Raw genomic sequence first — 27,579 nt, forward strand, 5'->3', positions numbered from 1 at the left:
CAATTTGTTCATAGCTTTCAAACCCTGTGGGTCCTCATACTACATAGAGGTGGAAAAATTGGCCAGTGATTGGCCAATCAAAATTGGATGTGTGTATGCACCCTCACTGTCTTTTCTAGGATCCCAGATGTTTTCTGTAGTAACAAGCTACCTGTACACTCCTCTGTGGCAGAAACAATCATTCACTTTCAGGACAGGATCACTAGAGATGATCAATGAAATTCAAATTATTCTGGCTTGCATGCAAATATTATGCAAATTGCATATAGCTTGGAACTGTGGCAACTAAAATTGATAGGAAGTGCTTTTCTATGGTGTAAAAGTGGCTATGCCCTAGTTTTGAGTGTGGAAGCAGCTAACCTATCTGCCATCATGCCTCCTCTTGTTTCCATTGCCTGTAGTCCGTAACCCCTCTACCCCTCTCGTGTACTGATATCATGTAAATGAGAGAGGGTACAGGCAACCTGGCGATAGAGAGGAGGCGTATGGTGAATAGATGAGCTGCTTCCACACACACCACAGGTCCAGGGGGGGGGGTCGTCCTCTCTTCCATGCGGCACCTGCCTACTCCTAAGCCTCTCCTGACACCTGGGGACTCCACACCTCCTCCCGGCCAATTTTACAATCTGGACACAGTAAGAGCCCCGCGGGCAACCTACACATTCATTTACTATTGACAACCTTGGAATCTGCATAACATTATGGACGTGGTGGACTGTCTTGTCTTATGCCACACATGATGTTTAGAAACAAGAGTCTTGTGGGCCAACCACGCACAGGCTACACTCTGGCAACTTTTAATAACTGTGAAAGCTGGGTGCTCATTAAGGACTTATTGATGTGGCTGCTTGTTTCATCATGCTATGCTTGCTACTAATTATTACTGGATATTAATTTGACATGCTGAAAGCTGCTGTGTACGCCTCAATAGACGTTGTCTGTCTGCTTCGCAATACTGCTTTCATGCTGAAGTGTATTCTGATAAATCTGGCTCTCTACTGAAGACGCCTTGTTGTGAGTGGTTGCATAGCTTCTGTTTCTCAAAACGCTACTGTTTGGCTGGGAGTACAGGTTCATCAATGAGGGTGTCCCCTACATCACCCCTATGAATACACACAGACTATAATTGTGGAGGAATTAAGCTTGATCTGCAACTATTGGAAACTTTGCAAGAAATTTTCTAAAGTAATTTATCTCACTATGGGGTCGATTCACTATGCGGCGGTAAGTGAATTTGGACATCTTAAAGGTTAAGACGTCCAAACTACAGCGCTAAGGAGTCGCACTGTGCGCGGTACCTTGGTGCGCCGAAATGTCACGCAGTGTTATGGGGGGGGGGGGGGGCGTGGCTGGTGGGTCAGCTGGTGGGTCAGTCTGCCCACATGTGATTTTATGTATTTTTATTACCGGTAGTTTTTTTTAATAGAGTTTTGTATTTTTTCACAGTTAATGGTATTTGTATTCAATCCTCTTTCCATCTGTCTCACAAGTTTTTAATATTATTATACGTTAGTACGTGTTGGTACGTGTTTTTCCCATAGCAGTGCATTGTGAAAAAGCTTTCAGTTAAAACACGTTTAGTGGGAACTGTGCCATAGGAAAACATGGGCATTACTTTGAAAATAAGCTTTCTTTCAATTATAACTGAGAGCAACTGATTAAGTGTAAGGCTCCCTGTACACTGCATGCGATTCCGATTCCGATTTTTAATCAGTTTTTATATCTGATTCCGATTTTTAGGCTCCCTGCACACTGCATGCGATTCCAATTCCGATTTTTAATTGGTTTTTACATCCGATTCCGATTTTTAATCGTTACTGCATGCTGCGGTTTTTTCTCCATTTTCTGTTGGTTGTATTCAGGGAAAATCGGAATTGCAAATCGGAAACAGAATCGGAATTGCAAAACGGATTTGCAGTGTGCAGGGAGCCTAAAAGGGGCCTTACACTCACAGCTAAGGCAATGCGTGTCCCACAGCTGGCTGTTGTAGAATGTACACTGTTCCTGTGTTCTATGGTAGTGATAGCCAAGTTGGGGACAGTTTAAGCATCATTATATACTGTATATATATACCAGGCATTAAGCCCACCTGTTTAAAATGGGCACTAGGGCTCAGCCGCGACCCCCCTAACCACCACCTTGCCCATGCTGCACACGCCTTGAGCGCGTATGGCCGTGCTCCCCCTGCACCCAACCTGCTGCTCTCCACGTCTGCCCGCGTGCCACATATGCGCAGTAGTGCAAACGCACGGACACACAGGGACAGGAGGGGAAGCAGGGACACAGGGCTTTTATTAAAGAGGATATATATATATATGAGGATATATATATATATATATATATATATATATATATATATATATATATATATATATATATATATATACACCATTCCAGTGTCCATTATTGCTCCACTCCACGTCTTATGTCAACTCTTAGCGCTGATTCACTCTACCGGCTCCTTTTCCAAGCGCTAGTGGTTTCAAAATCTTTGCTCAAGTGAGAACCCACACATACAGTGGCGTAGCTAAGGAGCTGTGGGCCCCGATGCAAGTTTTACAATGGGGCCCCCCCAAGCATTCTATACATAACAATTGATACAGCACACAAAAACCTGCCAATGGCAACTACAGTGTCAGAGGTGCAAGAAGGGGGTGGGGAACCGTTTGTTAATGATTACCACTATTCAAAGTATCTATAGAAGTGATTATTACCAGCACAGGACCAATACAGAGCTAATACTGTAGTTGAGGGAGAGCCCTTCAAGGGCCCCTCTGGCCAAAGGCAGGGACGGATCTAGGGGGGGGCAAGCGGGTCTCTTGCCCCAGGCGCAGTTTGTTAAATTCTTAAAAAGGCGGCAAAATTTGGATGGGGAATGGGAGTTTAGGCGCCAAAACCTGACCTTGCCCCAGGCGCAACTTGGGGCAACTTGGTCTAGATCCGTCCCTGGCCAAAGGACCCCGATGCGGTCGCAACCTTTGCTACCCCTTTTGCTACGCCCCTGCACACATAGCATTACATTAGCAAGAGCTTTTCAAATCACTGGCACTTAGAAAAGCAAATGTGAAAATGTTAAGCTTTGCCTGCTGACAGCCTCCACGTCTTGTAACCAAAAGTCAGATGGTTTAGAGCCCTTATGGGAGAAAGTCAAGTCACGTCGTGCTGGTAATAGGCACAGAGAAAGAGAAACTTTCATGGAAAGGCAATCAGACCCAGGATGAGACCCCAGTCCGTATCTTTCTGGATTACCAGCAATTTTTACAGAGCCAAGTATTAATTTTTCTTGGTTCAGGTTCCCTTTAAAGGACATTGGAAGGTGTCAGACTCACTGTAGTATGTATTCTGTAGCATACTTGTTATCACATTTACTACAGGTTATAATAGATCAACATAGTGAAGGCACCTTATTGTTGTGCGGAGACACTAACGCGGTCATGAATGAAACATTAAGGAAACATTAGGATGCCCATTAACGGTACAATTTTTTCACTAAATGCGATCTTTCGACGCGATTCTAATGATCGAATCGTAGAGAGAATTTGCGATTTATAAAGGTAATTGATAAGGAATGATTCTTTGGTCAATTGCTATATAGGATGAAGTCGATCCGAAAGTTGGATTTTATGATTGAATTTGAAGAAAGAATCGTTCAGTAAATGTGAACAATCAATAATTACCTTCCAATTATTTTTGATCGTAAAAATTGCATAGAAAGATCGCATTTGGTGAAAAGATTGTTCCGTTAATGAGCACCTTTAGACACATCACGATCTAAACAATTTGCCACTTCCAGTACCACCGCTAGCAGTACTTGACCTGAGGGGATCCCTGCATTGTTGTGTACCAGAGGCCTATGACATGTATGGAGGGAGCTGAATTCAGCAACTAGAGACTTTTCTATCTGTTCTAACCCACGTGCCCGCTTCAGCAGGACAGATCATTTTTTTATTAATTGTACTTTCCGCCCTAACTTTACCAAATCCAAGATATTGTCAAAGTCCTGGTCGGACCACAGTTCTCTCTCTGTCCCCCTCGCATCAGTGATGTCTCGCTGGTCTGATACAGATGGAAATTGAATGATTCCTTGTTGTCTTACTTAGTCACATATGATTAAATATTTTCTACAGTGTCTGAGTTTATTGAAAACAACAAAGATTCAGTTGCATCTCCAATTACACTGTAGGAAGCATGAAAGGTAACGCTTAGAGTGATGATAATGGGCTTATCACCTCATAAAAATAAACAGCAGAAAAAAGAAATCCCAGAACTGTCTGAGAAGCTGGCAGTGGCAGAGGCAGACTGGAAGGCAGACCCTACTACTCCATTAAGGCAAGTTACACACCAGGACGTTGCGTTTACTGGACGTTATAGGGCACATAACGTGCCCCTAACGCAACGCCTGGTGCTCTCTGGTGTGGACGTCGGAGTGAGCCGCGTTGTGCAGCTCACTCTGGCGCCCGTGATGCCGTGATGCGTACTCTTGGACGCATGCGGCATCACGTGGTCCCGCCCGGCCAATCGCCGCACAGAGCGGCCGCTCCAGGAAGTAAACACTGCACATCACTGAGTGCAGTGAATATTAATTAGCCATGTGCCCGGCCGCTCTCCCCTCCTCCCCAACATGACTGAGCATGTGCAAACAGTCTAACGCGGCTTAGCCGCGTAGAACGCACAGCATGCAGCACTTTGCTGCGTTACAATGTAACGCAACGTGGGCAGTGTGAACAGCCCACTTGTGTTACATTGCTGTGCGTTGGAGGAGCGTTACAGGCTGCACTAACATGCGCCTGTAACGTCCCTGTGTGCAAGAAGCCTCTATCAAGAGATTATTTGGGGGCAAAATTAGAAATATTGGTATCCACAGAGGTAGAGAAACTCATATGCTGGCAAAATAACAAATACTATCAGTGAGCCAATAAACCACATTATATGTTGGCAAACAAGTCAAGAAATAGGACGTATAAACCCCCCGTCCTATGAGCACATACTGCACACAATTCTATCACATCAGACCCAGCTAACTACCATATTTTTTGGACTATAAGACGTTTCTGACCATAAGACACACCTAAGTCCAGAGGACAAAACCAGGGGAAAAAGTATATATAATAAACCTGGTGCATCCATGGTGAAGGGGCATCTCGTGTATTATGCCTCCTTTGTACCTTATGCTCCCTTGTACCTCTTGTGTCTCCCTGTGTCCTCCTCTGTCCCCCTTGTGTCCTCCTATGTCCCCCATGTGTCCATCTCAGTCCGTCTTGTGTCTGTCTCAGTCCTCCTTGTGTCCTCCTCTATGCCCCTTTGTGTCCTCCTCGTGTCCTCCTTTGTGTCCCCGTGTCCTCCATTTGTCCCTCTGTGTCTTCCTCTGCATGGGCACAGTACAGGGAATTCCCGACATTGTGGCGGGTTGAAGGTTCATATTGGCAGGCGTTCACATAGCAGGAACTCCTTGCATTTGGACTATAAGACGCAGTGACTTTTTCCCCTCACTTTTGGGGGGGAAAAAGTGAGCCTTATAGTCCCAAAAATACAGTAAATGTTTTCAGGATTTTTTTCTTAGTTTAGGGCTTATTTACACTGGAAGCCACGCCTGTTTCTGATTCGGCTGAGTCTCCTGTTCTGCTGCGTAGCCATACCTTGCCTTCACGGCTATGGTGATTCGGCTGTGTGCTTCAGAAATCTGCAGCATGTCACCTAAATTTGCTTCGCAGTGCAATCTGGATGGCAAGCCAATGAAAAGATTGGCAGCATTTTCCTGTGCAGCTCGTAAGTGGGGAAATGCAGTAAATCTGTTTATGGTAGAAATGGGCTTGTATACAGTAAATCTGCAGAGGTCTCAATGGGCCTAATTGATGCTTTCTTAGACAAAGCTTCTCTCCCTCTCCTTTCTTCGGACCTGTCTAAAGCCTTAGGGGAAGGTAACTTTGGCATAACTAATTCTTGCCATCAAGTCATTGAAAACATCCACTCCAGAACCAGATTGCTTTTCTGACCTTTTCTACCAAACATTTGCTGAAGAACTCACCTCATTACTTATTATTTTCAGCCTTTAATAAATATAAATTTTACCACCTACCAGATAAAATCTCCCTTAAGGCAGATATAGCCATGCTCTCTAAGTTTGAGGATGAGCCTAATGATCCCCAAAAATTCAGACCCATATTGTTGTTAAATATCGATATCAAAGTTTTGAAGAAAATTCTTGTCACAAGGGTAAATACACTTTTGACAAAACATATAAGTGATCCACGGGTCTCAGAAGCACACTCTTCTGTGAGGGGAGTCACAGACACCGGTTAGAGGTCCATCAAACCTCTGGAACACTGTGAAGCATGTATAACAAATCCAGTCTGGAACCTACTCTTGAAGTGGGAGAAACTCTCCAAATTGCATCTTTTATGTAGTTGCAATGATACACAACGTTTCGGGCCACACTCTCTTTGTCAAGTGCTTGACCAGCTGGTAAACAATATTCAATTATACAGACTATTACAAAAGATCACACCCACACCAGTTATTGGGGGTGGGCACAAACTTAGCTATCTGATTAACCCTTTCAGAAATAAAGGACAGCAACGATGACCTACAAGAAGCATTCGAGACTAAAGACCTTGTTAAGGCCGCCAGGTGACTGCATCCCCAGCCTGTCCATCCAGCAGTTCTCTCGCCTAAGGGGGATTTCTATGGTCTCTACCCTCTGGAAACTGCACTACTTCTAATACTTGTCATCTTACCTGACTGATGCTATGGCCACACTCAATGAAGTGTCCCGCCAGTCGCCAGGGTATATTCCCTCTTTTTTCTCCCCCCTCTTTCTTAATGATTCTGGATTGCATATAATTATTTTAGGCTCCTTGAGTCTAGTCTTGTACTCCCTTGTGGTCTGGTCCACAGAGGACAGGCCATAAGGACATTTGATCAAATATATAAACGCCCCTAGAATCACATGTAGCGTAATCTCTTAAACCTGTGGAGATAACATATCTGGGATAATACACATTGGGGCCCTTTATGATGCCAGTGCAATGCTGGCAGCTCAGGCAGGGGAAAGTACCCTTCTTGGGTTCACCCAAGAATAATTGTCTATGTGGTTTCAATCTACCTGTGTCAGCTCTCACCAATTTAATCCACTTACCCTTTCTTTAGACAAACTTCGACATGGATCTGCAGACAAGGCAAGCTGGGGATTTTCCTCCACCAATGGCCAGGACTTCAGGACTATTTTAATAGAGGACTCCCAACAAAATGTGGTAATAAAATTGACATCAGTGTCATTTTCCTGCTCATGCAATTTGTATGTCCTCAAAGCCTCTCTATCCATTTCTTCCACCTCCATTACCAATTCCTCACATCTTCTGTGACAATAACCCCTCTTTACAAAATCTTGAGTGAAGAACTGTGCCTGCTCCCGATAAAGTACTTTGCTCGATGCAATGTGTCTCAATCGCATGTACTGGCTCTTTGGAAGCCCATTGATGAGGGGTTTCGGATGGCAACTGTATCCCATCAGACTAAAGCTTGCATGCTGCGCATTTACCAGACAGCACGCATGTATACAGTGACTGTGAAGTGTTCATTGTGGTGACAGAACACAAAGTCCCCTCCTGCACAACTTTTCCAGACACTGCACAAAAGTCGGACATGTCATAAATGCTGTCTATAATTTGTCTCACAACAGAGTGGTGAGAACTCAGGGGATGGTCATGCATCAGATCCAATGTGAAATGTCCACAACACGACCCTGTTGTATGTGAACCTAGCCTTACACTCACTCCTTCTACCATCATTACATTTTGTGTCTGTGATTGCTCATTTTTTTTTCTTCTTTTAGTTTTTTTTTGCATTTCTGCTTTTGCCTTAAAGCCAATGTAAATCGAAAAAAAACCAAACAAACACTTACCTAAGAGGACAAGCTCTGGGTCCTATAGAGCAGTGTTCTCCAACCCTGTCCTCAAGGCCCACCAACAGTGCACGTTTTGTGGAAATCCACACAGGTAGGTAATCAGCCATGCTGAGATACTAATTACCTCATCTGGCCCTTGAGTACAGATTTGGGAAACTCTGCTATAGAGACTTCCCGTTCCTCTCACGGTTCCCTGGTTTTACTGCCGTTCCAATCTGCTGCCGTGAGAGGCTTCTGATGTCTTCGGGACCCAGAGTGTTCCTGAAGACTGGCAGCCCTGGATTGCGCATGCATGCGTGTGCGCTAGCATAGGCGCAGTACAGAGTTGCCTGTCTTCGGGAGCACTCGGACTCTTGAAGACTTCCAAAGTCTCCCATGGCCGCAAAGAGCATTGTTTGTCCGAACAGTCGGATACTGCCCTTGGGGGTGACAGCGCTTGAACCAGGGGACTGTGAGAGGAGCGGGAAAGCTAGGACCCAGAGCCTTCACTCTCCATAGGTACTGTATGTTTCTGTTTGTTTTGTTTTTTTCAGTTTACATTTACTTTAACAACCACTTATTCTGATCATTTACTGTACTGGTGCTTGAGAAAGGGTTCTTTGAGAACTGAAAAATTCTAGTGCCATTGCACCTATAGTTGTATTCTGGAACATTAGGGCTTATCTTTGACTTTTTACTAGATTGAAGGATAAGCCACAGATGCTTTAATTATGATTATGAAAATTTGGATCAATAAAATGGCCATTTACAAACTACTCCAAGATGAGGTCCAGCTACCCTATGACAGTTGTTTTGTTTGTGTTCAGTATTACTTTCTAAGAAGCTCCAGTTTATGGCATTTGGAAGAAGACTGAAGGGATCTGAATCCTTTCATCAGCTGTCCATGGTAAGGTCAGCAGTTTCTCAGTGGGAAAACAAGAACCAGACACAGATCGTCCTAATGACAGATTTTAATTATGAAGAAGTTTGTCAGCTTAGCAGAGAGCACCTGCTGAATGAGGAGGCAAGCTGGGCGAAGGATGGATTTATGCAATGCTTTCTTTAGCTGCCAGCCAGTAACCAGTAGCTGCGTGACAGTGATGTAGAAATAAACATGCTGTTCATACAGATGTTTAATCCTACTAGCGCTTCACTAGGGATTCTGCTTTACGTTACAGGCATAATTAAAATATCGTTTGAGATTGGTATAAACATGAATTACTAATTGATCTTGTACTTTAATGTTATAAAAAAAACTTCCAGACAGGTATGGCATTCCTAAATGGAACATAAACTCAAATTATATCCTTGGCAGCCATGACAACAGTTTTCTATTTGGAGTACAGACGGCCCAGGTAATAGGGGCTCTTTATTCGCTTTACCTAGATGAACTGAGTAATTGGCAACAGGCTGTGACACTACCTTCTGAAAGTCACTTCCTAGGTACACTTTGGAATGTCTATTTTATAAGAAAATAATAAATACTGGTAGAAAGATTGATCTATTTTCAAGCTATTTCTCGCTATTGAGAGAGGTGAACTGAAGGGAGTGCATGAAATAGAAGCGCTGGTAAATGTGGGCACCCAATTTCGGCCAGTTCAATATTTGTAAATTTATCTATATTCTACATTTTTAAATTGGCAATTACAACAGAAAAATAGTATTTAACACTGATATTTTACTATAAGTAAACCTGACCCTGTCCTTACACAGAACCCTCCCTCTACCTATGCCCTAACCGTAACTTCCCCCCTGGTGATGCCTAATCCTAAATCTCTCCCTCCCCCCTCACTAGCCACGCCCGCTATTTGTAGCCGCAACTTTCATTGCGGGTGGCCGGGCCCGGATTTACATCCCAGGAGCCTATAGGCACAAATGTCCTGGCAGGCTGGCACCTTAGACTTTGCCCTCCATTAACCTACAGACACCCTCCAAACCGCACCGTAATTGTGCTAGCTGTCCCAGCTGTCACTTCTCCATTACTTTCCCATAGCATTAGGTAGCCAGGAGTACCCTCAAAATTAAGTAGTTACAGGTGTCCGCTAGTATAAGATAGCCAGAGGTGCCCTCAATATTAAGTGGCTAGAGGTGCCCTTGACTGAAGGGAGATGGAATGCCAGAATGCTGAAATGCAGAAAGTTAGATGAGCAACCTCTCATTTACACTTTGCTCAGGACTCTTCTTAGGTAAGGAGGGAGGACTGCACTTGGGGAGTAAGCCGCCTTTTCATCATCAGGCGCCTGTAGCCACGTGCCTTATGGTAAATCCGGCAGTGCTCATTATTTATAGGGCATTGCAGGCACCCAAATTTCATATTTCCACCAATATTTTCTATGGGCGTCTCACAGGCACCCAAACTTCTGCTGCTAACGGGCGCTCAAATTTCCAGCTTCTAACTGATTTGATTCCTTTTATTCATCAAAAGTGGAATGTCCCTCTATCACTAGGGATGGTCAGTGAGGTGCAAATAATTCAGAAGTAAAATACAGGATTATGCTAATGTATGAATTTATGTAGCTTAAAAATGGAGCAACCAAATTTCACCGGCGGTGGATTTGATTGGTTTATTTTCAAGCTACATTTACTTTCACTTCAAGCACTTTTATTCATGGTTACATGCAGCATACAACGATGTGTCAAGGAATTATCCTTTTTCTAACATGTTGTTAGAGAGCACATGCAACTTGAAAAAGAGGATAATTCCTCGAAACGTTGTCAAAAATTTTGGAGACAGAGCCTTCTGTCATGCTGCCCCTACACTTTGGAACTCTCTGCAGCACCCAATCAGGACATCACCATCCCTGGAAGTATTTAACCACCCTGGCGTTCTGATTAAATCGCCAGGGTGGCTGCGGGAGGGTTTTTTTTAAATTAAAAAAAAACTATTTCATGCAGCCAACTGAAAGTTGGCTGCATGAAGGCCCACTAGAGGGCGCTCCGGAGGCGATCTTCCGATCGCCTCCGGCGGCAAGGAATAACACGGAAGGCCGCAATGAGCGGCCCTCCGTGTTTCGCTTCCCTCGTCGCCATGGCGACGAGCGGAGTGACGTCATGGACGTCAGCCGACGTCCTGACGTCAGCCGCCTCCGATCCAGCCCTTAGCGCTGGCCGGAACTGTTTGTTCCGGCTACGCTGGGCTCGGGCGGCTGGGGGGACCCTCTTTCGCCGCTGCACGCGGCGGATCGCCGCGCTGCAGCGGCGATCAGGCAGCACACGCAGCTGGCAAAGTGCCGGCTGCGTGTGCTGCTTTTTATTTGGTGGAAATCGGCCCAGCAGGGCCTGAGCGGCAGCCTCTGGCGGTGTTGGACGAGCTGAGCTCGTCCAGACCGCTCAGCAGGTTAAAGTGGATCCGAGGTGAACTTTTACTCATTGCATAATTGTGTTCCTTTCCTATTGTTTATAGGGCATTCCTCAAGCCAAATACTTTTTTGTTTTTGTTTTAATACTCTAATTCCCTATAAACTACATAAACCACGCCCACAGGTTTTCAGAGAGCCTTGGCAGTAGCAAGGGCTCATGGGAGCTCAGTCTGGGCAGGAGGAGGAGGAGGTGTTACTAGCCATTGATTTCAGAGGCAGAGGGGAGGAGGGAGGAGGGGGGGATTCGTTTTTTTCACAGGCTGAGTGATCAAGATACAGATAAGCCTGCCTCTGTGTAATGTTTACAAACAACATGGCTGACAGGAAGAAATAATAATTTTCTATTAAAGCTGTTTGCAGCTAGATTTGCTGTGTAAACTATCTAAACTTTAGATAAGATATATAAACAAGTTACTTGTTATAGTTAGTTTTTCATCTCGAATCCGCTTTAAGTCCAAACTGAGAAGCCACCTGTTTAGTCTGGTATTTATGAACACCTGACTACTTCCTTTGTGACACAGTCCCGCCTGCAACCCTGCATTGATCTGCGACATACTGTATATATGTGTTTTAAGTCCTATGGAAGAAAATCGCTTTACAAATGTTATTGTATTGTATGCTGCATGTAACAATGCATAAAAGAGCCTGTGGTAGCAATTTGAAGAACCCTCCCTTCTTCAAGTCCATTATAATGTTTTTGTTTTTAAAATGTTTTTATTCTGGAAAATAATCAGATATACCAGCATAATAAAATATCAGATTATATCCATCCACATTTTTTATACTAATATAAATAATAGATAGAAGAAAGGAAAATGGCACTAAATCAGAACATTTGTAACTTTATATACTGTATCTTGCAACAGACATTATGATAGTTATATGTACTATAAAAACAATAAAATTAGAAAATCAAATTCCAGAATAACAGCCCTCAAATAGCCCTTAAACTGGAACCAATAAAATTAGAAATAGTAGCCATATGGGTTTTCTATTTCAGAGTCTACAACACCGATTTTGCCCAAATGGCACCATGACAAGGCAGGAAGTTACACAATCGTATTTGTACTCTCCTACTGTATGCAAAAGATATATATTCTAAGATCCAAGATATCTTGTATTGTCTCTTGATCTAGGCCACATACCCCTAATTCCAGACCCCAAGTTCACACAAATTTTGTAGTTTGTTGTGTTGATTTGGCAAAGGTTACCTCATATTTGAAATTCAAGGTAACGATCGACAATATTTCAGACATAGTAGGGTAGAATGGATCTTTTCAATGTCTAGCTATGGCCACTTTTGTGACTAGTAATATGCATTCTATAAGCATTAATTTATGAGGAGGGATCTTTTCTAGGCCAAGATTAAATAAAGCTAGGGCCGGATCCAATCCTATTTCTTACACCGGTAATAGTATACATCATTTGGAAATGTTTAGCCTATACTCTTTTGATTGACGGACAATACCACCAGATGTGTAACATGTTGCCCATTTCCAAACAGTTCCTCCAACATCTGTCTGAGTGGGATGAATGAATTAGGCGTACTTTATTTTTCAGACCATAAGATGCACTGGACCATAAGACACACCTAGGTTTTAAAGAGAACCCGAGGTGGGTTTGAAGAATATTATCTGCATACAGAGGCTGGATCTGCCTATACAGCCCAGCCTCTGTTGCTATCCCAAACCCCCCTAAGGTCCCCCTGCACTCTGCAATCCCTCATAAATCACAGCCACGCTGCTGACAAACAGCTTGTCAGCTTGAAAGTGGGTCTCGGGTCCCTCCGGCGTGCAGCCGGCGTGGCTCTTTGGACGGGGGGAATAAAGGGGAGGGACCCGAGACCCACTTTCAATGGCGGCTCCGTTGTCAACATACAGGGAGCGTTTCTTATATATGGCGCTTTACATCTGAAGAGGCTGATAGATGGATCAGCGAAACATGTCATGCACTGAGCGCCGTGTGGACTATCTGACATGACACTTACTCCTTCTCTCCAACCACCCTGGTGATGTTTGGGTCTGGTAATTATAATATGATCCGTGATGTGGCTATATGAACTCACTAAACAAAAGAACAAAGCTCCTCCTCAAATAACATGTAATTAACACTATAGAGCAAATGGTCAATCAATGGCCTGAGACAAAAGTATCAAATATGAAAAATCTTTATTCCATAGCCAACTCAAAATTAAAAACAATTAAAACCAAGCAGCCCGCCTAGGTCACAGGCCCCTGAATAATAAATATTATAAATAGCTGAGTCATATGTCAACCTGGTATACACTAAATAACTCGATTGCTTGCCTGGGGGATCATGTGGAAAAATAAAGGTGGTGTCCCCTATGTAAAATAACAATAATTATGATTGGAGACATCCACCCCACATCTTGACCCACAGGGAAACAAGACAATAAAACAAATAATAACTCTCCTCACGGATACTCACTAATAAGGTGCTAGTGCTAAACTGTGATCACCAATAAGTACTGATAATAAACATCATAACTGACAAAAATAGCCAATAACATTAATACAAACAATGTGCAAATATGCAAATGAGGTAGATAACCATATATCGTGAAAATGCAGATAAGGTGAAGAAAATAACACACAAATAACCAAACAGGTAAATCAGGCATGTGCTGCAGCTTAGGGAAGATGGCGACATGAGAAACGCCAATGAGAAATATGAGTAAAGTTCAGGGTGAAAACCTGGAGTCAGAGAGGAGAGGACATGGAGACTCACCCAGTGAAAGAAAGATGAAGGACCTAGGAAGGCTGCAGTAGCGCTGCCCGCGCTATCCCACTAGTTCCGCCGAAGCTGCCAAGGGACAAATGAATAACAGAGCTGGCGCAGTTTAAATAACCCCCCGGAGACGCGGCCGCGTCATTGGCTCAACCCTGCGTGCCGTCTGAAACGTCAGCACGCACGGCCGGCCAAGCGTCTGTTGAGACGCATAAGTCTCATTGAGACGCATAGAAAGTCACGTAACTATGACCTATACGTACAAATGGTCGCGTCACCGCCATCTAGTGGACAGTTGCCAAAATGCATCAAAGACAAGAATAAACCAAAACAAATAGGTATTTCATAGCCATCTAGTGGAGAAAAAGGGAACTTCAGTATAAAACAGAAAATATAGAAAAAGATTCCTCAGAAAGATCCAAATATCACAGGCCTACACGTACATCTAGAGCACAAGCAACATGATCATAGCAATTATATACATACAATCATATCAACTCCAGTATAATTATATCAATACAGTCATAACAATTATGGTACATAATTCTAAAGATCATTACAACAACAGTTAAACATAGATCCCTGCAATCAACACAATAATATAAAAACAATCCAATCATGTTCTTATTGGAAATATCAAACAAAGATGTTCTTGATCCCAATGCGGTGATTTCTTCACCCCCATAGGGTCCCAAAAGCCCAGATTTCCCATCACGGTCCAAGAATAAGATTCAAAGGTAGTCCTAAATTCAAACATAGAAAAACCATGTATGAATATATATCAATCTGACATGTAAAAAACATATATGGGGAAATAGCTATCTCACACATAACCTTCGCAGCAAGATATACTCAAGCATACTAGAGAGAATAAAAAAGAGAAGACCAGTCCCCTTACCAAGGACCGTGGAAATCAATCTAAGGCCATCAATTACTCACCAAAAATGGTGGCCAAGTAAGTGGAACAATATCAGTAAGAGTCTGTCCAACCAGAATTCTATAAGAACACCCCAAGGTGTAGACTAAGAGTAGAAAAAAGTCTGACCTCCTCACCTTAAGGTCATAGAATCACTATACATAGGAAATTCTAATACAGAAGGAAGATCCTGAAATACGGAAAAACAAGATTTGCACCCTGGAAGCAAGGTGAGCCAGGCATACATGTTTCATTGTGGTAAATAACAACCCAGATTAAAATCTTCATTAAGGCCATTGGGAACCCGCGTACCCAGTTTATGTATCCACCGTAGCTCCCATTGTAACATCTTAGTGATATGATTTCCACCTCTAATATTTGGTTGTAACTTTTGGAGCCCATAAACCTTCCAATTCTCTATCCTGCTCAAAGAACACGTTAGGGAATGTGCTGCTACGGTAGTTAACATCTTATTGTCTTGATAATCTCTATATGCCAATTTTAAATTTGAACGATGTTTTTGTACTCTGAACTTAAGAGGATTCTTCGTCTGGCCAACATATCTCTTTGAACATCCACATTCGAGAAGGTAAATCACCCATGGTGTCTGACAATTAATAAAGTCATAAAAAACAATTGAGAAGTTGTCCACAAAATTGACAATATTCTTAGTGGGCGGCATCATTGAGCAAATGGAACAGTTCCCACATGGATAACTTCCCTTGATACTTAAAGAGAACCCGAGGTGGGTTTGAAGAATATTATCTGCATACAGAGGCTGGATCTGCCTATACAGCCCAGCCTCTGTTGCTATCCCTAACCCCCCTACGGTCCCCCTTCACTCTGCAATCCCTCATAAATCACAGCCACGCTGCTGACAAACAGCTTGTCAGAGCTGGCTGTGTTTATCTCTATAGTTTCAGTCTGCTGTTCTCCCCGCCTCCTGCAGAACTCCAGTCCCCGCCTGCATCCCTTCCCTCCCTGCTGATTGGAGGGAAGAGACGGAGGCAGGGACTGGAGCTATGCAGGAGGCGGGGGAGCAGCTGAGACTGACACTACAGATGTAAACACAGCCTCACAACACGGCTGTGATTTATGAGGGATTGCAGAGTGCAGGGGGACCTTAGTGGGGTTTGGGATAGCAACAGAGGCTGGGCTGTATAGGCAGATCCAGCCTCTGTATGCAGATAACATTCTTTAAACACACCTCGGGTTCTCTTTAAGGATCTTTGAGGATAGGAATAATGGCTGTGACACAACTTATCCTTCAATGTAGGTGCCCTCTTAGCAGTTATTGAAGGCTTTGACGTAATAAATTTCTTAATAATCGGATCACTCTGTAAGATCCTCCAGTGAGTCTTGAGTATCCCATAGATTTCATTCCAACCTTCATTATAAGTCGTAATTAATCTCACCATATTGTCAGCCTTAATCCGATTACTTCTTGTCTGCAACAATTGCTCTCTTGGAGTAAACCTGGCTCTCCGCCATGCTTTTCGTATATATTTATTGGGGTATCCTCTATTTTTAAACCTTTCCGCCAATTGCACTGCCTCTCTCTCAAACTCCTCACTGGTAGTACAGTTACGTCTGATCCTTAAAAATTGTCCCGTTGGGATTCCACGTTTTGTAGCCGTAGTGTGGAAAGAAGAATAGTGCAAAAGACTGTTAACGGCCGTCGCTTTTCGAAACAGAGTGGTATTCAGTTGCCCTTCGATCCCCTTAAAAATCTTGATATCCAGGAAGCAAATTTCTTTCTGAGAAACATCAAAAGTGAGAAAAATATTGAGATCATTGCTATTGAGGACCATCATAAATTCTTTTAGCAAATCCAAGTTACCTTGCCACAGGATAAAGACGTCATCGATGAAACGATGCCACCCCGCAATGGCGGGGTGGAATCGTTCCAGCGGCGACGTCCATAGATACTCTCTCACCCACCACCCAGGGCACTAGCGCACGGAAGGGGTGGTTCCGAGTGTCTGGAACCCTCCCCCGAGCCAGGGGCGTAGCTTGGTGGGGGCATTGTTTTGTTATCTCCTCTCTCTGCCTGAGAGTCTGGTGTCAGCGAGCGCACGTCATTACATGCTGCACGCAGCTTACATGCAGCAGGGATGAGGTCACAGGAGCCCCGGGAAGTCTGAGTCAGGCCTGGCTGGAATAGATCACGCTGAGTGCTGATGATCGGACTGGCACGAATATACAGGTGCCTGATTGGTGGAGAGCCGACTCCCATGTCTCCCCGAGTGTCTCTCTCTTTCCTGTTCCGCCCCCCTATACACATGCTGCCTCTTCTCTCATTGCCCTAGCATGGAGTAGCTGTCACATGCTGCCTGGCTAGCGCGGGTGGCTTGAATACAGCAGCATATGAAGCAGCCAGCCAGAACGGGACAGACACTCTGCTCACATGCCAGGCATTCCTTAGTGTGAGCCGCTCTGTTGTGTCGTTTCCTCCTCCGGAGATTCATTCACCTCTCTTCAGCTCAGCTTTCTTCATTAACTCCTTCACTGCTGGTAAGGAGTTAAGATATTTGCACTGACTCACTTTGTGTTTATGGTGGGGCCGGGCAGGAGTGTTACTGGGGGGGGGGGGGGGGGGGGGGGGAAGTTAGGGGATTACTGTTACTGGGAGCATTACTGTTGTTGGGTGGGGGGGAGATTACTGGGGGGGGGGGGTGGAATTACTGTAGCTTAGAGGGTCTCATGGTCCCTAACATACTGTACTTGTACTTGTGTGATAAAATGCTAAATGCTGGAAGAAGCCTGCAGGGACAGGGGTCAGACAGTCAGGAATGGAATCACAGAATGTATGTATGTCATATACACATACTGTACATACATTCCCTTATGCTTACTGACCCTGTCTCTGATCCTTCAGGCTTAAAGCTTTTAGCATTTTATCACACATTCAGCAAGTCATTATCCCAGTATCTGGGGGGGGGGGGGGGGGGGGGGAGGAAGCTCTATACAGTGGCTGGATAGAGTACTGGTTGAGGACTCTGCCTCTAACATAGGAGACCTGGGGACATATACCTATCTAAGCTATACTGGGGCATATACCTATCTAAGCTATACTGGGGCATATACCTATCTAAACTATACTGGGGCATATACCTATCTAAGCTATACTGGGGGCATATACCTATCTAACCTATACTGGGGCCATATTCCTATCTAAGCTATACTGGGGGACATATACCTATCTGATCTATACTGGGGACATAGACCTATCTAATCTATACTGGGGACATAGACCTATCTGATCTATACTGGGGACATAGACCTATCTGATCTATACTGGGGACATAGACCTATCTGATCTATACTGGGGACATAGACTATCTGATCTATACTGGGGACATAGACCTATCTGATCTATACTGGGGACATAGACCTATCTGATCTATACTGGGGACATAGACCTATCTGATCTATACTGGGGACATAGACCTATCTGATCTATACTGGGGACATAGACCTATCTGATCTATACTGGGGACATAGACCTATCTGATCTATACTGGGGACATAGACCTATCTAATCTATACTGGGGACATAGACCTATCTAATGTATACTGGGGACATAGACCTATCTAATGTATACTGGGGACATAGACCTATCTAATGTATACTGGGGACATAGACCTATCTAATGTATACTGGGGACATAGACCTATCTAATGTATACTGGGGACATAGACCTATCTAATGTATACTGGGGACATAGACCTATCTAAGCTATACTGGGGGCATAGACCTATCTAACCTATACTGGGGCATATACCTATCTAACCTATACTGGGGGCATATACCTATCTAACCTATACTGGGGGCATATACCTATCTAACCTATACTGGGGGACATATACCTATCTAATCTATACTGGGGGGAGTGCAATTTAGCTTAGAAACTGCTCGTATTTGGCTCCACCCACACCATGTTTTGGCCACGCCCACACGCCGCTATCAGGAACCCCCCCCCTGGAAATCCTGGATTTGCCCCTGCAGGAGGTCAGACTTTTTTCTACTCTTAGTCTACACCTTGGGGTGTTCTTATAGAATTCTGGTTGGACAGACTCTTACTGATATTGTTCCACTTACTTGGCCACCATTTTTGGTGAGTAATTGATGGCCTTAGATTGATTTCCACGGTCCTTGGTAAGGGGACTGGTCTTCTCTTTTTTATTCTCTCTAGTATGCTTGAGTATATCTTGCTGCGAAGGTTATGTGTGAGATAGCTATTTCCCCATATATGTTTTTTACATGTCAGATTGATATATATTCATACATGGTTTTTCTATGTTTGAATTTAGGACTACCTTTGAATCTTATTCTTGGACCGTGATGGGAAATCTGGGCTTTTGGGACCCTATGGGGGTGAAGAAATCACCGCATTGGGATCAAGAACAAGAACATCTTTGTTTGATATTTCCAATAAGAACATGATTGGATTGTTTTTATATTATTGTGTTGATTGCAGGGATCTATGTTTAACTGTTGTTGTAATGATCTTTAGAATTATGTACCATAATTGTTATGACTGTATTGATATAATTATACTGGAGTTGATATGATTGTATGTATATAATTGCTATGATCATGTTGCTTGTGCTCTAGATGTACGTGTAGGCCTGTGATATTTGGATCTTTCTGAGGAATCTTTTTCTATATTTTCTGTTTTATACTGAAGTTCCCTTTTTCTCCACTAGATGGCTATGAAATACCTATTTGTTTTGGTTTATTCTTGTCTTTGATGCATTTTGACAACTGTCCACTAGATGGCGGTGACGCGACCATTTGTACGTAAAGGTCATAGTTACGTGACTTTCTATGCGTCTCAATGAGACTTATGCGTCTCAACAGACGCTTGGCCGGCCGTGCGTGCTGACGTTTCAGACGGCACGCAGGGTTGAGCCAATGACGCGGCCGCGTCTCCGGGGGGTTATTTAAACTGCGCCAGCTCTGTTATTCATTTGTCCCTTGGCAGCTTCGGCGGAACTAGTGGGATAGCGCGGGCAGCGCTACTGCAGCCTTCCTAGGTCCTTCATCTTTCTTTCACTGGGTGAGTCTCCATGTCCTCTCCTCTCTGACTCCAGGTTTTCACCCTGAACTTCACTCATATTTCTCATTGGCGTTTCTCATGTCGCCATCTTCCCTAAGCTGCAGCACATGCCTGATTTACCTGTTTGGTTATTTGTGTGTTATTTTCTTCACCTTATCTGCATTTTCACGATATATGGTTATCTACCTCATTTGCATATTTGCACATTGTTTGTATTAATGTTATTGGCTATTTTTGTCAGTTATGATGTTTATTATCAGTACTTATTGGTGATCACAGTTTAGCACTAGCACCTTATTAGTGAGTATCCGTGAGGAGAGTTATTATTTGTTTTATTGTCTTGTTTCCCTGTGGGTCAAGATGTGGGGTGGATGTCTCCAATCATAATTATTGTTATTTTACATAGGGGACACCACCTTTATTTTTCCACATGATCCCCCAGGCAAGCAATCGAGTTATTTAGTGTATACCAGGTTGACATATGACTCAGCTATTTATAATATTTATTATTCAGGGGCCTGTGACCTAGGCGGGCTGCTTGGTTTTAATTGTTTTTAATTTTGAGTTGGCTATGGAATAAAGATTTTTCATATTTGATACTTTTGTCTCAGGCCATTGATTGACCATTTGCTCTATAGTGTTAATTACATGTTATTTGAGGAGGAGCTTTGTTCTTTTGTTTAGTGAGTGTTATAGTTGGAGGTCGACGACCTCTTTCCTCCTAGTTATTTAACCTATTTTAGGTATTAATAAGGCTACTATACACATTTTTGCCTGAAATATGTCTGCTCGTTCGTTGTGGTGTCAATAGTGGCTATATGAACTGGCATCCTTTTGATGGTGGTATGAGACTTTAAAGCTATTTTACAGCAGAAGGCATTATTTGGGACTGTGAGTGAGTCCCTTTTGCATGTTGTTTCATATCTCCACATAAGCAATTGTGTCTCCTATGATATCGGCTTCGCTTGCAAGACAATTGTGCTTTCCATTTTACTTGCTGCAATCTGCGACTGGGATTGAACTGTATATGGACACAAATTGCCATTTATTTTGCCCTCACGATATCTGCTCTGCTTGCAAAGAAATTGTGCTTTCTATCATGCCTGCTCTGGTTGCTGCAATTTGCGACTGGGATTATACTGTATATGGAATGGAGACTTCAAGTGCTATGAGAGAGATATATATGGAGTAAAACCTATGCCTTACTAATCAACTTTGAAGCTTCAATAACGCTTGTGCATGTCTATGCTTGCCTTTTTCATCTTCTGCTTATTAACAATCATCAGATGATTTCCAATACCTGTCAGGATCAATAGAAGTGCACTATAATACCAGTACTCGGTCTCAGGGGGAGGACTGCAGCCTCCATAGGGTGTTTTGGTTTTTTTTTCTAAGGGGGGTCTCATAGTCAGATAGTCCTTTTAATGGGTGTGTATTATATATTTGATATTTGGTGTTTGTTGTAATTGTGCAATATATATGTATTTTTGAATCCCTTTTGATATAATAATAAGAATAAAGTTTAAAGTTTTTTTTGCATGCACCCAAGAGCCAATTGTTTTCCCTGTGCATCTATATATAGTAATTTGTTGGCATGGTGCATGCATAAAACATTGTTTAGCATCTGATTCATGTATGGTTTATCCAGGTGTTCGGCTTTTCTGCATGGTCATCCTTTCTCTTGTAATTTATACTATGACCCCCGGGATGACCAACAGTTAGTCTTGTGGGCTGGGTGGTTCGGTCGACTGTTCAGCTGTGGCCCCGCTTGCTCCACAGCTTGTTAGGACTTTAAGGAATTTAAGTGGCTGACCGCAGGCGTGTTGTTACATAATACTGCATGTATTTCCTATGGGAGTCCTTTGCATTCACAACCAGCTAGCAAATGGTAATCAAGCCAGCTCAGGATTGAATGATTACCATTCAGCTGTGTGGAGATTTGCATGCGCACATCCATTGGTCGATGCCGGCATAAAAGTCTGTCTCCCCTTTTAGACCTCACCCATCATAGCGACCACTATGCTGGTCTGCTGGGCACTGTGATACTCTGTATAGTTCTGTTATTGTAGTTCAATGCGACCTTATTACTTGTGCTTTAGCTAGTTCTTGATAAATATGTATGCAGACTTGCTAATATATATATTTATCCATTAGTTGAGCCATTTATTATTTTTCTGTATTATTGTTTATTGTCTAGTTTCCATGCCTGATGGACGTTCATTGCATCCGCGGTGGATCAGTGAAGTCCATTATCCTGATAGCTTGGATTCTCTCATCACCACGTTGGTGACTGGTATTCCTGCTACTCTAGTTCTGGGAACATAACTATAGGCTGCGGTTGCTATTAGTTATGTTCTTTCCTGTAGTTTTGTCTATGTGGATGCGTGCTGGTGATTGTTGTTAGCCTGCTTGCTCTGCTTCTGTGGACGTGACTGTGAGCTGTGGTTGCTACTAGTTACGCTCCAATCTAGTCTTGTCTTGTACCTGTCTGAATGCTTGCTATCATGCTTGCAACATCGCACTGCGCTGCCATTGTGTCTTATTTGTAGCGATATCGGAAGCCCAGAGCTGCAGATGCTCTGGGCAGCCTGTGTAGCCTCTTCCATTAATCAGCTACCAGTCTTGTTGCTCTGGGTGGTCAAAGTTTAACCCCCAAGCATTACATTTGTGGTTTATAAACATACAGTATTGCTTATGCACACAAGCATTACACTACCACTTTGCACCATTAGAAATTAGACCTAATTTAACCAGAAATGTTGCCAAAGCCTGATGCAGTACAAAGCAATGCTGAATTATTTTTGTAACTATTTAAACAGTAGATTTCATAATTTCAGTATTGATTGTCAATAGTTCAAAAGTTTATTTTGACTTTTAAAGAGGAACTCCAGTGAAAATAATGCAATAAAAACATGCATTTTGCATTTTTACAATAATTATGTTTAAATGATTTAGTCAGTGTTTTCCCATTGTAAAATCTTTCCTCTCCCTGATTTACATTCTGACATTGACCACATGGTGACATTTTTAATGCTGGCAGGTGATGTAAGTGGAAGGAGATGCTGCTTGCTATTTTGGCAATTGAAAACAGCTGTAAACAGCTGTATTTTCCCACAATGCAATGAGGTTCACAGACAGGAAACTGTCACAATCATGGTCCTGACATCCCGCTGTGGGAGGGATTTAACCACAATATCAGACATACAGAGCCACCTGAGGATCCATTTGTGAGATTTCTCATGGGAAAGGGGGTATCAGCTACTAATGAAGTTCAATTCTTGGTCACGGTTTCTCTTTAATTTTCAGTTCAGGTTTGCTTTAAAGGTGTTGTCCCTCTCGTCCATCTCAAAAACTTGAAAGGTACTTTTATCAGGCTAAGAGTCGTATTATAAATACAGCCTGTTATTGGGTATGACTCACCTCTGCTCTGTGAACTTGAGCCCTGTTATATTTATAGGAGGCTTCTGGCTGAAGGCCACCCGAATCCTGTGAAGGTCATGTCAAAAGAGTCACGACTTCCTTCTCATTTTCCAACCTTCCATCCATGCCAATGTACTTTTCCACTTAAGAACGGATGATCTCTGAATATTGTTTCAATTATCTTCCCCCTCTTGTTTTTCCCAGATCCTATCTGGTCTTCTATCACTCTTTTTAGACTGTTAGCAGTTTTTGACAGCTGGTTGGAGAAGAGACAGAATCTCATGTACCTCTGCAGGAAGAGGCACTGCAGTCGTACACAAGGGCTTCCCTGCGATGAAGGGGGCACAGATAAAGTGGGGAAACATAATGTACCCTCTGTAAATCCGTACTAGCGAAATGAGGACATCTGTCTGCAAAGATTTGCTGTGGTCAATAAAGTCTGCTCCCACTTGTGTATAACCAGTACAGTTAATACAGGCATTTAGCCATTATTGCACACCTTTATGGATTTTGGTCATGCCCTTTTTCATCTAAAAAGCAGTTTATTACTCGTTGGAATTTTGACTGTTCTTATGGAATGAACCACACACACAGAGGCGGACATAGGTCTGTGCAGGGCCATGCAGCTGCACCACAGTCAAGGCTAGAGTAGGCTCTTCTTTTTATGTTTCCTTCTGTGTCACCCCCCCATGCATCTATTTCTTCCTCCTTGTATCACTCTCATCCTGTGTCACTACCCACAATGTGGCTGTCTCTCTCTCTGTCACCGACAGCCCCCCTTCCCCTCTCATGGCTGTCAGTCTCTTCCTCTCTCAGTATCTCCATTTGGCTCTTTCTCCCTCTGTGTCACTATCCCCTACTACCCCATGTGGCTGCCTCTTGCTCCCTGCATCATTGCCCTTAATGTGACTGTCTGTCCCTACCCTCCTTGTAGCTGTCTTTGCCTGCCGGTGTCATTTTACCCATTGGCTATCTGTTGCCATTTTACTTTAAAGGGGCACTATGGCGAAAAATTGTAAAATTTTAAATATGTGCAAACAAACAAATAAGAAGTATGTTTTTTCCAGAGTAAAATGAGCCATAAATTACTTTTCTCCTATGTGGCTGTCACTTACAGTAGGTAGTAGAAATCTGACAGAAATTACAGGTTTAGGACTAGTCCATCTCTTCATGGGGGGATTCTCAGGGATTTAGTTATTTTCAAAAGCACTTAGTGAATGGCAGTTGCTCTGTCCAACTGCCAAAAAACTGTGTAGCGAGCAGGGAAGCTGGCCAGCATCAATGTTTTAATCCATTTTAGGGAATATCTTTATAAATAATAAAAGCCTTGCTGAGAATCCCCTATGAAGAGATTGACTAGTTGAAAACCTGACGCTTCTGTCAGATTTCTACTACCTATTGTAAGCGACAGCAACATAGGAGAAAAGTAATTTATGGCTCACTTTTCTCTGGAAAAAACGTACTTCTTATTTGTCTATGTTTGCACATATTTTAAATTTTACAATTTTTTGCCATCGTGCCCCTTTAAGAGGTGGGTCATCATCGTTGTCCTCTGTAATCTCGGCTAAAGAAGCTGAGGTCTCTTTTGTCTTTGGACTTGATATGGCAGATACAATCCTTTCTCCATAAACATTATCACCGCTGCTCAACAGATCAGTCTGAGTTTGTTTCTCGATCATGCCATTTTTAACGAACTAGTTTGTGTTAGAAGACTTTGTCAGTGCCTGGTTAATACACCAGGCATCAGGGACTATTTTTGTCATATCCTACAAAAAAATCCCTTTTTGAACTTTGAATCCAGATTTTTCCTATCATGCTTGTTTGCAAAACATTCTGGTGGAAAAAATGTCATTTTTGACAGATTGGGCTTCTTCCCTGTCATTATGCTGCATGGCATTTGCCTCAAATGACTGTTAAAGCATCAATTTTGAATCATAGCTGCTGTCATTAATGCATATGTCCATAACTATTTTGGTACTTTAATGTTAATCAGCATACATCTTGCTATTTCAATCAGTGTTCTCCAGTTTTTTTTTCTGCAGTTCCGTTTTGATGAGGGGGGTAAGGTGCTGAAGTCTCATATCATATGCTCCTCTTTCTGTGGAGTGACTGGAAATCATTTGATGTAAATTCAGTACCATTGTCTGACCATATTCTCTTGATGAGGACAATATCAGTGATAAATCTCTATGTGGCTAGCACTGTGTTACTCTTGTTTTTCAGAAACTACACAAACACTGCACCAGAATAATCACCAGTGAATACTATGACTATGATGTATTTAAATCCATCTTTTGAAACTGTCTCTAAAGAACCTTCTAAATCTGTGTGGACTAGTTGGCTCTAATGCTAGGTACACACAATGGGATTTTCAGACAGATTTATTGCCAGATCGATTATTTCCAACATGTCTGATCTGATTTCCAATCGATTTTCAGATCGATGTTCCATTCACTTCCATGGACAATTGATCGGAAAATCGATTGGAAATCAAATCAAACGTGTTGGAAATAATCGATCTGGCAGGAAATCTGCCTGAAAATCTCACTGTGTGTACTAGGCATAAAGGACCTGCTAAAGCTGTGTGTATTAGTTCAAGTGGGTGTTTTGCACGGTTGTCAGGTGCTCTGTTTCTACTCTACAAATCTCGCAAATTCAGGTTGGACTTATCAACCTTACCTTTGATCTTCATTCCATGGACTAGATTCTGTAGTTTCAAGATATCATCCTAATTACAATGACCAAGGATTTCATGCCATATTTGAATATCATAGCAACTGTAACAACTGTTGTCACTTACCTTGGAGGTGTTCAAGTAGTAAAGCCTGTTTTGTACCATTCTTATGAACCAGATCACTGTTATCTTGTCGGAATTCAACAGATCTTCCATTTCTTGTTGCCGTCTCAACAGAGAAAATGTCCTGTGGATATGTGGGGATATATAATGCATTCTGTAGCGTTGTCCTCGCTTGTTTTCCCTTACTGCCCATCAGGTACACTTTTGCATCACCTCTCTTGAGTGCTACATTAGTCCTTTTTCCATCCGCCAACCTCATGTAGTGCTTCTCTAGCTTAAATGAGTAGTCAAATATTTTAAATCTATTCATGTCTGTAATAATTCCTCCAATATCTACCATATCAAAACATTCCTCCAATATCTACCATTAGTCCTTTTTCTTACTGAATTTCTCAACTGGTCTACACTGTCTCCTCTCCTCTGTATGCCCACTCTGAGTAGAGCCGATGCCTCAGCCACCCCACACAGCTCTGCTCTGCACTGTAATAAAGGGTGTGTGTGGGGAGGGGGGGGAGGGGGGTTGAGAGAGGGGGGCCCAGATCTGCCACATTGCTTAGGGCCCCATTTGGCCTTAATCCGGCTCTGGATGGAACCACCACCATATTTTACTGTAGGTAGCAGGTGTTTTTCTTGGAATGCTGTGTTGTTTTTCCTCCATGCATAATGCCCCTTGTTATACCCAAACAACTCAATTTTAGTTTCATCAGTCCACAGCACCTTATTCCAAAATGAAGCTGGCTTGTCCAAATGTGCTTTAGCATACTTTAAGTGGCTCTGTTTGTGATGAGGGCTGAGAAAAGGCTTCCTCTGAATCACTCTCACATACAGCATCTCCTTGTGTAAAGTGCGCCGAATGGTTGAACGATGCAAAGTGACTCCATCTGCAGCAAGATGATGTTGTAGGTCTTTGCTGCTGGTCTGTGGTTGACTCTGACTGTTCTCACCATTTGTCGCTTCTGTTTATCCGATATTTTTTTTGGTCTGCCACTTCAAGCCTTAACTTGAACTGAGCCGGTGGTCTTCCATTTCCTCAGTATGTTCCTAATTGTGGAAACAGACAGCTGAAGACCGCTTTCTGTATCCTTCCCCTGAAACCATGATCGTAAACAATCTTTATCTTCAGGTCATTTGAGAGTTGTTTTGAGACCCCCATGTTGCTACTCTTCAGAGAAACTTAAAAGAGGAGGGAAACTTGCAATTGATCCCCTTAAATACTCTTTCACATAATTGGATTCACCTGTGTATGCAGGTCAGGGGTCACTGAGCTTACCAAGCCAATTTGAGTTCCAATAATTAGTTCTAAAGGTTTTGGAAACAATAAAATTACAACAGTGCCCACATTTATGCACCTGCCTAATTTTAATAAAACAATTATTGCGCACTTTCTGTAAATC

At 42.9% G+C, this 27,579-nt stretch overlaps 1 protein-coding gene across 1 annotated transcript in view; it reads right to left on the reverse strand.

The window, feature by feature from the left end:
• Positions 1-26,728, reverse strand: part of PNMT (phenylethanolamine N-methyltransferase) — a 54,875-nt gene extending 28,147 nt beyond the window's left edge. The window contains exon 1 of the mRNA XM_068262239.1: positions 26,189-26,728. Coding sequence (XP_068118340.1) covers positions 26,189-26,525 — 337 coding nt within the window. The 5' untranslated portion in view covers positions 26,526-26,728. The remainder of the gene's footprint in view (positions 1-26,188) is intronic.
• Positions 26,729-27,579: the final 851 nt, after the last annotated feature.

Source organism: Hyperolius riggenbachi, chromosome 12 (assembly GCF_040937935.1).
Source record: "Hyperolius riggenbachi isolate aHypRig1 chromosome 12, aHypRig1.pri, whole genome shotgun sequence".
Lineage (NCBI taxonomy): Eukaryota > Metazoa > Chordata > Amphibia > Anura > Hyperoliidae > Hyperolius > Hyperolius riggenbachi.